This window comes from Boleophthalmus pectinirostris, unplaced genomic scaffold, assembly GCF_026225935.1.
Source record: "Boleophthalmus pectinirostris isolate CB_2022bp ecotype Guang Dong unplaced genomic scaffold, ASM2622593v1 HiC_scaffold_18, whole genome shotgun sequence".
NCBI classification, from domain to species: domain Eukaryota; kingdom Metazoa; phylum Chordata; class Actinopteri; order Gobiiformes; family Gobiidae; genus Boleophthalmus; species Boleophthalmus pectinirostris.
The window spans coordinates 30,132,444-30,150,240 of record NW_026571133.1 but is presented as its reverse complement, the minus strand read 5'-3'; the positions used below and the strand labels follow the sequence as shown (position 1 = coordinate 30,150,240).

General features: G+C 39.3%; 2 protein-coding genes across 4 annotated transcripts; both read right to left on the bottom strand.

Annotated features, from left to right (window-relative positions):
* Positions 1 to 107: 107 nt before the first annotated feature.
* On the bottom strand, positions 108 to 9,392 carry rnf208 (ring finger protein 208). Of its 3 annotated transcripts, none has more exons than XM_055153750.1 (2): positions 9,314 to 9,392; positions 108 to 2,344 (listed from the first exon to the last, which is right to left on the bottom strand). In XM_055153750.1, the coding sequence occupies exon 2, from the start codon at positions 1,586 to 1,588 to the stop codon at positions 806 to 808; it is 783 nt and encodes a 260-aa protein (XP_055009725.1). In that variant the 5' UTR covers positions 1,589 to 2,344; positions 9,314 to 9,392; the 3' UTR covers positions 108 to 805. The 3 variants fall into 3 exon arrangements, with proteins under 3 accessions (XP_055009725.1, XP_020795935.1, XP_055009726.1); XM_020940276.2 differs by lacking the exon at positions 9,314 to 9,392 and adding an exon at positions 8,046 to 8,223; XM_055153751.1 differs by lacking the exon at positions 9,314 to 9,392 and adding an exon at positions 7,718 to 7,746.
* Positions 9,393 to 12,360: 2,968 nt separating this feature from the next.
* On the bottom strand, positions 12,361 to 17,517 carry slc5a1 (solute carrier family 5 member 1). The gene is made up of 15 exons (XM_020940203.2): positions 17,414 to 17,517; positions 16,960 to 17,031; positions 16,774 to 16,878; positions 16,516 to 16,575; positions 16,342 to 16,446; positions 16,155 to 16,260; positions 15,563 to 15,643; positions 15,269 to 15,477; positions 14,876 to 15,011; positions 14,667 to 14,774; positions 14,141 to 14,291; positions 13,886 to 14,054; positions 13,312 to 13,527; positions 13,109 to 13,226; positions 12,361 to 12,572 (listed from the first exon to the last, which is right to left on the bottom strand). Exons 2-15 carry the CDS (start codon positions 17,026 to 17,028, stop codon positions 12,361 to 12,363), a joined length of 1,845 nt encoding a protein of 614 aa, XP_020795862.2. The 5' UTR covers positions 17,029 to 17,031; positions 17,414 to 17,517.
* Between the last annotated feature and the right edge of the window lie 280 nt (positions 17,518 to 17,797).

The following is a 17,797-nucleotide window of genomic DNA, read 5'->3' as shown; positions in this document are numbered from 1 at the left end:
ATTACCTTGCAAACTCAATTATAATTTGATACATATAACCACACATTTAGGATTCATAATATATTATATCTTTATTCACCTAGATTGGGGGACACATTTCCCCTGGCATTCGCATGTAAAGAGATGTCAATGACAAACACGTCCAACCAAACAGAGAGGGTGAATAAATTTTCAGTCCATACATAAAATACATTTATTTACTTAATATTTGTCCAGCAGCAACGTCCATTGTCCCACACAGCAACCTTCTGTGCTATTAAAGATAACGTGTGGATGGGCTTATTAACTGGTGGTGAGGGGAGAGCTTATATCAGAGTGGCCACAGGGGGCAGCATCGAGTCATGCCTGCAGAACCCCCAACTGTTAAAACACCAACACTGTATATAAAGATGGTCAGAGTGACAGGTCTCATCTAGTTAACAAAGGAGGGCAATTTTCTGTATTTACAGGAGCTGCCATTATACTGCTATTTGGAGTATGAGAGATATAGAAATAAGCATCTTACTTGATTAATCAGAGCTTTTGTTCATCAGCTTACAATGCATTCAGTTTTTGTTTACCACTTGTGACTACCATAAATCTATGCATAGAAATATTTGCAATAAATTATATCCAGATCAAAGACATTTTGATTACATTTCCAGAAGTACTGTTAAAACTGTTAATCCTCCAGTGACTAGACATCCTCCATAAATTTTAGTTCCTACATACTGTATTTGATATTAAAGCTCAGAGAAAGTGAATAGAGGGCAATAATAATCAGAGCAGGTACCACTCGGACCATGTTTACATACAGTGTAGGTGTCTACATGATGCCACAGGTGGATAGGGGGTTGGTGATGTGGCAAGTGCAGGCTGACTGGCAGTACTGGCGCACAGTCTGATAACAGCTGCGGTCCGCCTCACCCCCCCACTGCACTGGCCCGTTTGGGTCAGTGGGCAGCCGACTCAGGATGCTGGTGTTTATGGCCAGAGCAGCCAGGCCATAGTCAGTGAACAGCACCGTCTCCCGGCGACAGGTGGGGCACGAGATGAACTTGTACTTGGGACAGGACTCATACAGGATCTGCAGGCACTCCTCACACACTGAGTGCAGACAGGACAGGATCCGCGGACGCTTCCCTGCAAAGTTGTAGGTGTGCCCACAGGTGGGGCAGTCCAGGGGTTCACACGGCATAACTGGCCCCGAGGAGGACGAACAGGAGGAGGAAGTAGAGGAGGAGGTGGAGGAGGAGCGCAGCACGTATTGGTTCACTATGACGTCGTCCATATTGTAGTGGAACTGGTGGTAGCAGATCTCATTGGCACTGGATTTTCGCTGCGCCAGGAAGCTGTGTTCCCTGCGCATCATTGGGGCCGGAGGAGGCAACATGGGCCTGGGGGAGCCGGTTAGGTCCAGGGTTAGATCACTGCAGGCCTGATTCACAATGATCTCCCCCTCTCCACCACCGTCCCAGGCAACTCTGGGGGGCGGGGCATAGCGGGGTTGGGTGACTGGCACAGGGCACTCCCGGGGAAACTTCTCTGATTGGATGATTTTGACAGTATCCATGGGGATGGTGACCGGCTGGCGCCGTAGGCAGGACATTCGCAGTCTTTAGTTGGTGGTTAAAGAGAAAGTGTTTTTGGCTCAGCTTAGAGTTCAAGGGACCACAGGATGTCTTTTTTTCTGAAGTTAGCCATTGGATGGGACATGAGGGCGCAAGACTTTGTCCATGTTTCAGTCCTTTTAATGTTTAGTGCAGTTGAAGCACCAGAAATAGCACCAACTTTGTATAGATAACAGTGGTAGTACCTATGTAGTCTTGTTCAGGGTCTGTGCAGTTTCTGATGGCAATTTGCAGAGATTTAAAAAGAGGACCACTTCAGCACATCTCACTCATAACACGAATAAGCAATGCACACACTTCACATGTACACATACAGTACAGAGGTTATTATAGTCTGAAGGGGTATGCTGTTGACAGTCCACAGATGTCCAGACGATGTTGTCTTTAACTGTGTCCAGTTGGCGATCAGGGCAAACTCCTGCTTCTTTCTTGCATGAAAGAATGTTTAACTTCCTGTTTTTGGTGAGCCTGGGTGACTGCTTTCTCCTTCTCTGGTTGCTGGGTTGAGGGTGGTCAGCTGACCTCCTCTGACCCTCCTAAACCTTCTTGATAAGAACAGGGAGGTGTAGTAAAGAGCTGCTGGAATGACTCATTTGGTCCAAAGCTTCTAAATTCCTGTTTGGACGGAGTGGAGAAGACAGTCCTCCTAAACAGCCAAGGGTTGATAGCTGCTTGAGCTGTGCTTATTTGAGCATTGCTTCACTGTTTCCTTTGCTCTTCTTGGCTCCATTTATCTGAAAGAAAAAGAAAAACAACATTAGACCAGACAGACCTCAAAATACATGCTTCCGATTTCACAGTTGCATTGACATTTAATATGCCCTTTTAGTTAATATAGTACAACTCACTACAATTTAACTCAGGTGTAAAGCTAGCCTGCAATCCAGCCTAATACTAATCAAAAAGTAATGTACTCAACTGGATAACAATAAAAAAATTACTATTAAAATCTACTCAACTAAATAGAAATACAAGCCTAGAATTAAACCAGACATAAACAAAAAGCCCCTATATCTGACAGTGGCCTGTCCCAAGAGCAGGTTACTGTGGTTTTATAGGATTTATAGTTTTGCCTTAGTCTCTTTTGTTTCCTTCTTCCTGTCAACAGAAGCAGTGATGGCGTCACTTGCGCCCCTGTATGTGCCTGACATGCGTAGGGCCTGGCTGCAGTAAGCACAGAGCGCTGCTATTCTGAGAGAGTGTGCGTGGGTTAGGCTCAAACAACTGAATAGCCCAGAGTTTGGAGTTAGTATGACACAATGGGATGACACATCATTGGCAGTGTGCGCACAGTACACTGATGAATCAGTACACAGCCAAGAGGTGACCTACATGGTTCGGAGGAGGAGAGAGGAGGAGAGATGTGAGGAGGGACACAAAGCTTGTGCTATTTATGGTTTGTTTATCTAAGCACTTCTCTGTGATTTTCCTGCATCCGACCCCCAACTCAAAAAGCCCTAGGCAGAGGTGCACCTGACAAAGGAAGTGGCTCAGCTCGTTGGGGCCCCAAAATAACACAATTTATCTGTCTGTGTGTGGCTTGGACCAAAACGGATCAATATACTTCTATTTATACTACTGTGACGAGACAAACCCATTCATTTTCCTTGTGAATCAGGTTTAAGTTCCATTTATGTTAATTGATACAAAACAGCGTGGGCTAAACAATAGCATAGCACGTAGGTAGTCAGAAAACACACAAAAAATACCTATTTTGGTGCTATCTTAGGAATTATTTGGTTGTCTATTCATATTGTTATTAATTGTTTCTTATTGTTATTTATCCAAGGTCTTTCCATTTTTTTCATAAATTTTTTCATTCAAGTGATAAATTGCAAAGTCAGTTTGTTTTGTAAAACTGAAACAACATATAAGAACAGATCAAACCATCACAAATGCTAAAGGAATCAGTACTGTATACTTAATTTCATTGTGTTTTTAAACCAATCTTATACTTAACACTTTATCTGACTTTTCAAAAAGTAATTTCTCCATTGTTTTTCAATGGTTGAATGGCGAGTAGTGGAAAGAAGAGTGCAGTACCGGAGAAAAGAGAGCCGAATGGCTAAGGAGGATAACTGATTGGACAAAGCTGAGACTGATTTTGTAAAATGCAACCATCTCTGTTCAACAGTTCTTTATTTACTCTGCCTATGCCCTTCACTTTCAAGGGCCTACATTTGTTCCTTTTCCAACACATTCAGACAGCTTGAGCTGAATCACTCTCCATCCTCACAACTGTGATCCTTGAGAGCTGCACTATGGCAACGCTTCCCCCAAAATAGCCTTTTTATCACTTTCTCATCCTCCCTGGCTCAAGCTGTTAGGAGGTATGAAAGAGGCAAAACACAGGACTTAGTGCTAATGTCCATTTAAGGGAAGACGTGTCTGCATGTGTTTCTATAGCATTATGTCCACTGCATTACACAATGATGGCGCAAAGATCTGAACACAAATTTGCTCTGCAGTGACAACAAAATCAAATATTCACTTTGCTTATGTATTTGATAAATCAGGGATTGGTAGTATTACACTTATTATTAAGGGACATTAATTAGATTAGATTAGCCTTTGCTGTCTCTTCATGGAGAAATTCTTGTTGGACAAGCAATGGGCACAAGAGCACAACAACAAAAGACAATAAACAAGAGACAGGGCTTTTTTTTAGGGCTTTTTTTTTTAATGGGCTGTAACAACACATAATAAAGGTCTTGTATTTTTCAGGCCTTTAAAACTACATCTGGAAACTTAGTCTTGTTCTTATGATTTAAAATAAACATGTACATTTATTTTTTACCTTTTTGTTTGTGTAAGCAAAAGGCCAGCAGAAAGCGCAAGGACTCATGCTGCTCTCTGCTGACTCACTGAGAATGCACTTATTATCAGGATGTAAATACATGTTTGTAGAAGTTTTACTCAAATAAATACAAATAAATCATGATAATACCTCAGACTGTGATACACTGTAACTACAAAGCAGGCACATACTTCTTCCACAAGTGACCATTATCCTGTAGATCTTTAGGGCAATGTGGCCAATATGTAAACTGAAAAGATACACCCATCCTTCACATAATAACTGTAATCTCAGTCGTGGCCCATGGTCATATCATAATAATCTCTCTCAGTCAAATATACCAGGTCTAAACACTATGTGTGTAAAAACTTTTTAAAATACATGTTGGAAACTGGGGTTGAGTAGATAAAGTATCCAGACTGCATTAGGATCTGTGAGAGCCCCAGGGAGGCGGCGTAGCTAAAATTACCCTCTAATTTGGTGACAGCTCTATGAAAAGGCCTGATAAGTGATGCAAGCGGCCTGATGATGGGCTAACCTCCTCCTCTAATCGACTGAACCCTCCATGCTTATGTAAGGAGCTCATCTCCGGCCCGGGTGGCCGCCATATTAGCACAGTGCACCGACTCAGATGTCATGCGTGTTTATAGCACTGGATGCACTCCCCACACATGAATTATTACACTAATGAAATCATGACAAGCATTTGACCTTGTCATCACAAACAAGCGACAGAGCAGGGAGCTGACCACATGTACTGACCCACCTCTCAACTATACCTCATACCATTCAAGCTATACAGCTTTATATTCACAATTGAACAGAGTGAGGAAGAGTACTTCAAAAGAGTAATATTATTCAAAATAAGCCCATAAGCAGAAAAGGTACATGACGATTCATAACAACAGAATAACAGAATAATGAAAATATATAAATTCATAATGTTGACAATATTCAGACAGAAGCCACTTTAATATCTATATAATTCTCAAACTCGTACAGTATTTCATGTCAGTATTCTGCTCTGTAATGTAACACATACTGGATGATATATTTTCAGTCTTCCTTCGAGTGTGCAGGGATTTGCATATTGATTTTGACATCGTTCTCACTGGGCTTGGTTGCAGAACAAAGACTACATATGGCTTGTGAACACTATATCCTTTAAAAATTTTAAAGTTGAAATCCATTCTACGTATGTTTGTAAACAATCACACACACGCACACACACCACACTCTCATTTGGTCATCTCTATGCATTTCTATTACCAGCCCTCATCACATACCAGCCAACACAAAACATCACTGTGTCTCCCTACTATTGGGCTGATTATACCCACACTAACAAGGCCAAACAAAAGAGGCAGAAATATCCAGAACATTCCCCATTCTCAGGCCTGTGCTCACCACCTGTGCTGCAGACAACGAGGGGAACAGCTCTGTTCTCTGAATGAGTCATAGACCAGCATGCACACGCCTATCAATGAAAACTTCTCCATCCAATCTCCAATAACAAAGTCTCTCTGTAAAAGGCACAGAGGACCTCATTTACTATGCTCCTCTCTACAGCATGGTGGCAGTATGTGAGGCATGTCAGCTATGTTGAGATTGGGATTCAAATTCGTGCCTGAGCTGGCAAAAAGCGCAGCCACTATACACATCCCGTACTGCACCGACCTGGGTGGGATATAATTATTTGTCCAGATTACGTTAACGTGGGATGACCTCTGTCAGATTTACGGAGATTTACGGTATTTTAGATTACAGAATTATATAGTAACAGTTGGAAAATAGAGACTGGAAGCAAGGACAGAAGAGACTACGGTGGATTGATTTGTTTTATGTGGCTCATACGGTAGAGCTAAGTACTATTTGATCAGAGTAGACTTGGTTTGATTATTGGCCAGTGTAGTGCAAGATATTTATATGGTTGCTGTAATGCTAAAAATCATTAAAATAACATTTGTAGTATGACAAATGTCTAAGTTTGTAACTAAACTTCAAATTTAACTTTGTGTATAATAAAGCATAAACAGGTATCTTCCTTGGATCATATGTGATGTAGCATGCTGGCCCAACTATCATTGCTATATCTCTTCCTGTATTACAAGAAAATCTAAATTTGATTCTGTTTGTCCATCTGTATTGTGTATGTGTTGCTTCATAATCAATGACAAAACATCATCCATATTTTATACATTTTAAGGACTCTAAAAAATAAACCATGGCTATCCTCTCCTATGCCCCCAACATAGAGAAGGTGGTGCATTTTTTAAATAATTCATCTGACTCTTGATCACACCAACCATCAGCCATTTTGCCTCTCTATTCATTTAAACCAAGTGCTCTTTGTTCTTGTCTCTGTAAGCTCCCATCAGACTGACATGGCTACTCGCTGCTAAAAGAGAAGCTTGACTGCAGTCGCCTTTGCACATAAGAAGACCTCACGTAAGATTTATGAGTGGAATGCTCGACAAATACCCAAGTCTTCAATAACAACAGTCTCTCCATTGATCAAGAACATTGATTTCTGTTAAGGTGACTGCCTCAGCACAGGTTTAAGGTGGACTGTTGATGTTGTGACTTTGAAAAGAGCAGATGAGGTGGACAAAATATTTGGGCAGGTTCAAAAAAAAAAAAAAGGAAAAAAGAAAAAGAGGAGAGGATTTGGTGCTTGTGGGAGGAGTGCATCCATGCAGGAGAGGTGGTTATGCAATCGGAGCATGGTGTGCAGCCCCGGCTCCGGACTGCAGCGACGTTGTACGACCACTGATGCCCCAATGCTGCTGACACCTACAGAACACACCGTTCTTGTACTGTCCCAGTCACCCCCACCACACCTCACTCCCCTTCACCTAGAGTCTGTCTATACACACAGTCCAGCTATTGTCATAATCTGATTCCACACAAGCACATTCATGACCTATTCGTATATATAACTATTGTTTGCATAGGTTATCAGTCATGCCATAGGAGCCGTGGTAACAACGCAAACAAAGATTGGCATTTAGACATGATGTTAACCTTTACTCTGTGTTTCTGCCTGCTTAGAGAACGTTTTCATAAGACATAAGTTACAATACATGAGAATGCGTGTCTCCATTCATGCCAGCAAAATGGACGTTCATGATGCAACAGTCATGTAAAGCAAGGCACATACATATATTATACTGGAATGGGAAAAAAAAGAGATTTCAGCCACACCTTAAATATTTGAATATTAAGTGTCATAGCACAATTAGAATAAAGGAGGAAAAGTGATGCACGCAGTATAAACGAATAAAGGTGATGCATGCAGCCTTGTAATCACCTGTTTGCCTGTACACACGCAGTTCAGATCATTCCAGGGCTTTGGCCTCAGTCATGCCCCTGTCTGAGAACAAAAGCTCAGCTCCATGTGTGAGGCTGGTGTGAGTGGGTGAGGATGCTCCACCACATACAGCAGGGATGAGCACAAATGGAGGAGATGTAAGATGGAGGCAGAGGTGAAGCCGTCATTTTGTGGATGTGGGATGTGAGGAGTGAGATGGTCTGCTGCCGTAATGTCCCTCCCTCGGCATTTGCTCAGCTCCTCAGTCCTCATTCAGCATCCAGAGTCTCACATGAGAGGTGAGTGTATCCAGTTGTCAGTGTTATACCTGAGCCCCAGTGCAGTCTTCTTCACGCCTGTCCCGCTTCTCTTCCTCTTCTCAGCTGCTGCTCATGTCTCCAGCCTCCACCGTGGGCTCCAGCCTGCATCACACATGCGCAGTCACTCCACACGCACACACACAGTTTCTGTGTGCTCTGGCCCCAGCCTTATGTGCAGGCTGCTTGTGCCTGTCACCCTCCCCCTTCCTCTTGCTCACTCCTCCTCTCCCGCTGCACTGCAGTGCCTCTGCAGACAGCATCACATTTTCTAGTTGCTGAAGAATTGTTTCAACCAATGAGGCGCATTACCAATATTCCCCACCACCCCCATCCCCATCTTAAGCATGCAGACTCATACATGTTTCTGTACACAAACCACCTCCACGTTGTTTTCAGAGTAGAAACATAAAATTGGACCATCATAATGAACACATGCACAAACATATGGGCAGAGCCACAATGCACCGCCACAACGCACCACAGAGGAAGTACATTACAGCTGAGTTGCTACAATGAAGTATGCCAGGCCTTAAATAACAATAACATCAAAGAAATTTAATGTTAAAATATTGTAACACATTTTCAAAGAAGGACCCTATTGTATAACACTGCCTCACATTCAGGAGGCCTCTTCTAGACTTTGAGCAAAACCTTGAGTGACAATTGAGTGAACATTGTTGAGTTCCCGAGTAACTGTCAATTCGTCCAAAAAACTGCAGTGGCAGCACAAAGAGCCCTGCTTGGATACCTATATAAGCAGGATGTTGCATAATATCTAATCCTCAAATCAAAACCAAAAAGACATGTTGTGATGTCAATTTTCAATCAGTCTAAGAGGGTTATGTTACATAATTGTGGTGCATCATGTAATGGGAAAAATAGAGGCAAAACTGAAAATAAAGCTTGGTCTGAAGATTCAACCTTTTTCAGCATTAAAGTGACATATTATGCAAAATTGACTTTCATGAGGTTTCAACCATGTTATAATGGCATTCCCCCATCAGTAGCTTACTCAATATGACAACTCATCATAACAAAGCAACAACATCTAGGCACGTTTAACATTTACATTGCGCAGATGTCCTCAAAGCTAAAGCACAGAGGCAACAATTGCGAAGCTAGATAAGATGGGGCCATAACATCTTAAGCAACAGGAACATTTCTTCCTGCACATTTAACAAGACTACATTGACTAAATAGGCCCTATGTCTACCTCGATTCTCATAATATTTTAAAACAACAGACTTATTAACTGAATAATATCAGTATTACTTACATGTCCACATTTGGGTTGAGCAGCAACTACATGAATAGAAATTGTGCGGTTTCCTGATTACTGCATGCCACCGTACTACGTCGACACCTCTGAACTTGGACAAAAAATACGTAGGCCTGCAATATTTGCATAGGCCACATGACTTATGCCTAACAATACTTGTAAATAAAGCCTTTATCTCCTTTATCTTTTGCTTAAGTTGAAGGATAGATGCATTTATTATACAATATTGTATGTTCTAAAACTGCAGATGCTGTTATTATTTTTGCCCAAACATGTAGTGTCAAGCACTATCCACTTGAGGGCAAGCTTTCCATTATTGTCTAACCCTATTTACCCCCATTTCTGGCGCTGATTTGTGTGCAATTTTTCTATTTTAGTTAATTTCACAATCACATTTTACATGTTTTATGAAATCAGAAATGAACTCAGCAGCAAATTATTTTCATTTTGTTTCGAATAATCCTGAAGTCAAGTCATTGTGCATTTTCTTCCAGCAATGATAGGTAACAGAGGCATGTTCTCCACCAGTCATGAAAAAATATTATAATTACCATGAAACAATGCTTTTGGCCTAACTATAGTTTGTACTTTTTTTTAAATTTTATTATGTGATATTGTCAATAACCATACAAAACACATTTCCACCATAAACTGTATATTATTTTCACTGACAATTCTTTTGCTGCAATAAAAAGCAGTTTCCACAGGTTAGATAAGAGAAGGTTCCTTGGTGGCCTTTGTCATCTGTTTGTTCTGCTGAATCACTGCTTTGATCAGAAGCCACTATTCCTGACACCAGCGATAAAACTGTTATAAACTAATTTAGATTTTAATTAGTCCATACAAGTTCAAGGCAATGCCAATAAATGCTTCCAAAGCGTACAGAACAAGATAAGCATGATAAAGTATCATTTATATGCCTAGGAGCCAAAATTACTTTGGTTACTTAAAATGTGAGTCTGGTCACTAATGAGTCTCCCTGGACTGTCTTTGGTAAATACATGTCTGGTTACCACAAATCAGGAACATTCATGGTCTGGTCAGTATCAGCAATTTTTATTATTATTATTGTTTTATATATATATATATATATATATATATATATATATATATATATATATATATATATATATATATATATATATATATATATATATTATTTTATTTTTTTTTTTTTCAGATTTTTTTGCAGAAAAGACATAAGAAAACCAGTCTCTTTTCTTTCAGTTAGGCCCAGTGAGCTAGCAAAAAGTTTCAGGCCATTCTTCAAGTGTGTTATGTTTGGTTTAATCTAAAAAAAAAAAACATTTGTGAAAAAAAAATCTAAAATCAATAAGTTGTTGATGCCAAATTCCACTCTTTTATCATCTATTTATACACCAAATTGTATTTTCTTTATGCTTAGAGGGGCAAATTAATTCCTGTTGGACTGAAGCCAAGACTGAAAATCATACCAAATTTGTAGCAAGAAAAACTCACATAAAAAGAAAAGATGTTCCAAATCCTCCTCCCCTGTGTCAAAAAACAAACAAAACACACATTTACCTGTCTGAAAATTTGAATTTTTGTATTAAAAATTCATTTGGTTGAATAAATTGTATTCAAAATTTTAAATTTTATCTCCTTCATTTCAGGGGCAGAAGAGATACTTAGTTTTAATCATTTTAATTTCTTTCTTTTCAAAATGTCTTTTAAGAGTGTAATCTCTTTTTACTGACTTGGGGAAACAATAATTTAGTAAGGAACATCTCAAAAATGTGTTATTGCACTTTGAATCACAAAGTTCAACACTTTCAATGCAAAGTTGTCTCAGTCCAGGAGAACTCTCAGAATACAACACATCCTGCTTGACTATTGTTCTAATATGTATTATAACGTGGTTATATTTTCTTTTGGTACACTAATTTAAACATTTCTGGCAGAAATCAGCATGTTGTAAAATAAGTCCATCATCCAAAAAGTGAGCTATAGCCCATACTCCTTTAGAGAACCATTCCTAAATGAAAATTGTTTTTATTTGCTAACCAGTATGAACCTATTGTTCCACACTAGGCTATTTTGAGGAGTAAAATTATGTTTCCAGTAAAGGAGGACCTGTTGGTGAAAATCTGAAAGTTTCACTGGTAATTTGTTTAACTCAGAATTTTTATATGCCAATTTTATTGAAGATTAGATGGGGAAATAGAGTGACTATATAATTTCTGCAGAATCAGTGAGTAAAGCACTAAACGCTGTTCATCTGGAGTAAGATACTTTATTATCCTGAAGAAAATATCATCATCACATTTGGTTCTGACTTGAATTGTCAGGCAAATATTTTAAAGCAATACTAAACAATTAATATAAATCAGATAGAACATATTTTTCCTACTCGTGTTTAGTAAGCAGGAAGTATCATGCCACAACTTATTCGTAAAATGACTTTATTCATTAACACTTAGAACTACACAGAGGCTCAGGGACTTTGAGATTGAAACACAGATGAGGTAGCAAATAGTACAAGCGACTCTGTTAAGATAGAATTTTGAATTATAATTGATAAAAGAGGAAAATAATAGGCAAGTCTATATTTTAAAAGTAAAGCACAATTAAATGTTAAAATAATTATGATAAAGAGCATATGTTTGACCACTTTTAGAACCCAAGTCACCAGCAGAGTTAAAGTAAACCATGGTCCTTTAAAATGGTCAAAAATTGAAAATGAACTTCAGCGTGTACAATAGCCACTTGCATTATGTCATTCTGATTTAAAAAGCTTAAAACTGTTTTGTCCTTTGCTCTTCTCTTACCTATATGGTTTCCTTAAATATCTTATCGCTTATATATATCGCTTGTTTGAATATTTCAGCATATACATTTTCTTTAATAATTTGTATTATTTACATTATTAATTAATCATTCAGTAGGTTAGTTTGTGACATCTTAAAGGAGATCTGACTAAATATTAGAAAACTGAATAAATATTTTTTTCCTAAAATGTCCTTTCGTGGCCATTTCTAACATTTAAAGGTAACACCATTTAAATAAAGTAATATCCACTGGCTTTATGCATAAAATCCATGGAAGAAGACTGCGACACAAAGTAGGATGAGAGCGTTGGCATTGACCACGTTCCTCCACAGTGGTACTTCGGTGGTGTCTGTGAGTTTCCTCTTCATCTCCTCCTCCTCCTCCGCGGTCAGTTTTACAGTCTCCTTCTGCTGTTCCAGGCCACAGAAACACAATATGGCCCTCTTGCACAAACCAGGCTTGTTCTCTTCTGTAAAAACGTATTATTATTACTGTCCTCTGCTAACCCTTCCCTTTTATACAATCTATGACCTACCGACATATTTCTTCATTTGTGGGATTCTTGTATTAGTTTAGCAGTTGTCATCATCATACTTGTCAGAAAAGTCAAAATTAGATACTTTTCCATGTCTTATTATTAAAATATTTCTCGGAAATTATAGGAAAGTTTATGAATTATGAATTCATTAACCCAGATGCAGAAATATACAATATTTCTGTATATATGGTTAACTCTATCAGCATGATACAATAATAAATAACGAAATAACTTACTAAAGTTACTACACAGGTCAAAAGTCAACGCTAATGCAAATCTGATAAGACTGGCTACATTAGAGGCTTATGAGCAGATATAAAGTCAAACATTTCATTTGCATGAAGGGGTCTTCCAACAGCAACAAAACTGTTCATTGTACATCACAAAAAGACAAATGCACTTAACAAGTACAGTACTTAAGTGAAGAATGCATATTTGGGCTAAACAGAAAGCCGCTGACTTACCATGTTTCTTCTCCTCTATTTCCATTTTCTTGTCATCTTGATTGTCAATCCAGTCATCCACTTCAATGTCAATCCTCTCTTCTGTGTTGTTCCGCAGAGTCCAGCAGAGACGATACAACTGGGCAAGACAAAACACAACATCAATTTTAATTTGTTGTTGGCAACATTTTCAAATGAATATCTGGTTATGTTTGGTCACATACATGCTTGTCATCAATGGGTTTGGTCATGAGGGAGATTCCCAGAATGAGGATACAAGATATTGTGAACAAAATGATGCTAAAGTACAGATAGTGAACCCCACAGATGATGGTGGGGCAGTTACTGGGGTTTACACAGCTGCCAGTCCCGTAGACAAACTCCGCAATCATTCGGGACAGCCCAATGGCCAGGCCGATCATCAGACCATAGAATGCACCCTGAAACAGAAGAAATACATAAATGTAAAACTAGTGGGCCACTTTCATAGCACCATAACAACATTATAGCACTATAATAGACGGTTCTAAGATCTAAAACATAAAATACAAATTGGTGACAATGTGACGAAAAGCAGTTTTAGTAGCCAATAAAGATGTAATTGAGCATAATAAGTCTTTATTACTGAATTGCAAAACATACAAGCCAGTATTTAACATTTTGAATGTACCAATTATTTTATTAGTCGAGACTGGCATAATTTCAATGTATTACATAATAATTTGCTGAGATAGTGTTACTGATTTACTGCATTCTAAGGAATGAGTGAGAGATAAGGTTAGTAAATCTGTTACTTACAGGCTCATTAACACGTTTGCAGAAGATGGCCAGCATGAAGACGGCTGCCACTGGAGGAGTCAGATAGCTGGTGATAGACTGAATGTAGTCAAAGAGCTGCCCACTCTGAGCATTCTGCACCACTGGGATCCAAGCAATACTCACACCAATCAGAACCAAGATGAAAATTCTGCAGACAGCAGATATGTTTAATTTTCAAAAATTTGTTTCGGTTAAGGTCTTTTCTTTATTCATTATCACAGACTCCAAAGCTACCTGCCAGCAATCATGAGCTCCCTCTCACTGGCGGAGCGGCGTATCTTAGTGTAGATGTCCATGGTAAAGAGAGTACTGGCGCTGTTGAAGATGGAGGTGAGTGAGCTCATGAGGGAGGCCAGCATAACAGACAACATCAGACCACGCAAACCTGCAATATATAGATTTAAATGAGAAAAACATAGTACTTAGGATTAGTTAGTGCCATCAAACTTTGGTCAGTGCAGGAGAGGTTCATAGTATTTTTTTTTTAAACAAGACATAATTGTTTCCTGTCAGATACAGAGAAGGTAAACATGTCCAGAGGATGTTTCAGGGTAAAACCATACAGTCTATAGGTGAAAGTTGTCCCCTAGGGCAGAACTAATCTAGTGCCCCTGTAGCTCCTCAGACCAGTACTTTAAGACTAACAACTGCATCCAGATGGCAGCTGAAACATCTTGATACTAAAAAGATGGTCCAGATGACTATCTTTTCTACCATACTTTCACTTTATTGTAAATATACAGTCTGTAACACAACTCACCATTAGGCATCAGGTCCACCACTAGTTTAGGATATGCAATGTTGGTGCAGCCCACCCGGGCCCCACAATATTTTTCACATTCTTCTGGTACAACACATGCAATTTCATCTGAAGCAATATAAATTGAGTAATTATTTTTCATTATAAAACCAATTTTACAATGTCATACAGTCATACAATGTTATACAGACAACGCACAGAGCTTGTACCTGGATAAAGGATTCTGCTGATCATGCCAGGGAATACCATGAGAAACATGGGCAGCAGCTTCAGATAACCACACAGGATACAGCCTCCTTTAACATGGGACAAGCTTTTGGCAGAAAGGCAACGCTGCACAATAACCTGTACACATATTGGATTGGTATTAGAATCTGATACAGATATGGATATGTTTGTCATTTACAACTATCTGTAAGTGGGTCCCAGTCTTATTATGTTCTCCAACAGACCATTATGGTTTAAGTGAATAGCTGCTCTCTCTGCACAGGTAATCAGCACTCAGTGTGCACTTAGGCAACGGCATAAAAGCATCACCAAATCAATTGGATCAGCTGCCAATCATTTACTTACATGTATTGCTCTCATGCTAACATACTGACCTGATCTGTGCACCAATACCACGTGGCCTGAATGGTGAGCCCAAACACCAGTCCGGGCCATGGCAGGTCACCTGTGACCGCGTCTCTGAAAAGGTGGAAAGAATCTGCACGAGGCTGATAGCACTGCTCACTGATGTTAGAGGTGTTGGAAGGTACTGCTGTCATGTAGCTCTGCTGGAACTGCTCATAGCCTCCCACCTCATTAAAGGCTTGACACAAGATAAAATAAGACCTTTGTAGATAAAAGAACTTTCTTTAAGAACCAAAAAGTTCCAAATTAAAATGCCATTTTACCAAATCCCATGAGGACGAATGATCCAGCTATCATGATGATGGTCTGCAAAGTGTCTGTGTAGATCACAGCTGCTAACCCACCTAAAATACAACACACACAACACAACTGTGGTAAGAAAATATAAACATTCATAACCCTTTCTGTTTCTACTTTTTATGCAGCTGCAACATGCCAAATGTGTTAAAAGTACACCATGTTCAGATTTGTATAGAGACATAAATCATCGTCTTAAACTTCTCTAATGAAGATTCAGGGTTTTTTTTTCTTGTGAAATTCAGTTTTTAATTCATTATTGTTAGCCAATCGGTTTGTATCATTGTGTTTCAGTGCACATAGTTATATCATAGCTGCTCTGTTACGGTAATATTCATGTCTGCAAGCATTAGAGCAAGAGAAAAGCCAGCTCCTGCTTATCACTGTCACGGAAGATTAACCACAATAACACTAAGCCAATAAACAAGACACATCTCTACAAATGGATGTGGTAAGACTTTAACCAAGCCCTGGGTCCTTTCATAAAAACTGATAAGACTTCTGGATACAGTTCAGTTTGTAGGAGTTCAATGAAAGAGGAAGCGATCACATATTTACCTGTGACAGTGTATAGCGCAGTAATTGCAAGCAGCGCAATAACAGCTATGTAGATATTCAGACCTAGAGCCTGATTGATAAATATGGCCCCAGAGAACATGTCTGCCTTGGAAGAGAGAGACATAAGAAAGAACGACTTAATATACAGCATGTAAAAACTTAGACTTCCACAGACAATTTGACTTACTGAGATCTTGGTGAACACATACAGACAGAGAGACAGTACAGACAGATAGATGCGGATACGTTGGCCCCCAAATCTTTTCTTCAGATACTCAGGCATTGTCACAACCTAAACAACACACTTTGTTGTACAATTAAATATTTTTTCAATTAAAATTAAATGTGTACTGTGGTTTACCCCAGCCTTAATGTAGATAGGTACAAACAGCCATCCCAGAATAACTACGACGATAAGAGCCTGCAATAAACAAAGCAATGAGTCCTTAGTGGTCATGTGGGGATACAGTTGGTAGATCTGTGTTAAATTTATATGGTGTGACCTATATGATAATGTATCTATTTCTCCAGTCTGTCCTAAAGCCATGGTCATTAAATCTGTGACACGTAATAAAAACATTTGTGTAAGTGACTAATTTAGATAGCACAAGACACTTACATTCCACTCAAATCCACCAATCGCAATACCTGCTGCTGCACCTGTGCCTGCGATTCCCACAAAGTGACCACTACCTATATTGCTGGCAAAAAGAGATGCTCCAATCTGTAAATGAACACATGCAACAGATATTAATTCATGTTTTCATATTCATGTTTTCATACAAATTTTCTAAGCAGTACTCACCGGCCACCAAACCATACTCCTCCCAGCTAGGAAGAAGCCACCTACTGTGGATCGGTTGGTCCGAACCATAGCCTGAAAACAGAATAGCCAAACATAGTGTTATGACATTCAATCTATTTTGGAAGTTAGCTTTATGAAAAGCTTCTTGATGTTTAATCAGATAGTTTCCATTTCCAAGTTGATGGGCAATAAAATAATTTTGAAAGGGGTAGCTCTTGACTTGCTTAATAATTTGCGAATGCACAATTTCAGTCTCCTTATATTTAAGTAAATCAACTGAAATCACATCTGTGCCATATAATTGAAATGTGGAAATATACAATGATGAACCACCACACTGTTGATTAGTTTTACTTTAACAGTACAAAAGAGCAACTCAAACACCTGAAACTGAGTAAAAAGTTAACAATTCACAGAGACAAGGCCCCATTGTATGGTCAACAGACAGACTTACCCAGACTCCAACGGCCAGCACAACCACAAAATAAATCACAATGACGGAAATATCAGGCGGATTGTTAAGCGCAGCATAAGTGCCATTTCTTCCAGCATTCTTGACGTAGGAGAATCCAAAGTAATCTCGAGACATCCTTTCAGTTGGCCAAGACAGTAATGTGGAACTGGCAGGTTTGTCCCTGTCTGGCTCTGTCTCCAGGTACTTGTGACGGTGGATTTGTCAGGTGGAGGTGTGTCTTTAATGCATTTCTGTGGAGCACGTGCCACAGGGAGGATGGGTCAAGAGGTAGGGACACGTAAGTACAAAGATGAATTATTATCTTATTGAAAATGTAATAAACTTAATAAACATTATGTGACCATGGTCAAAGTGTCTGATGAA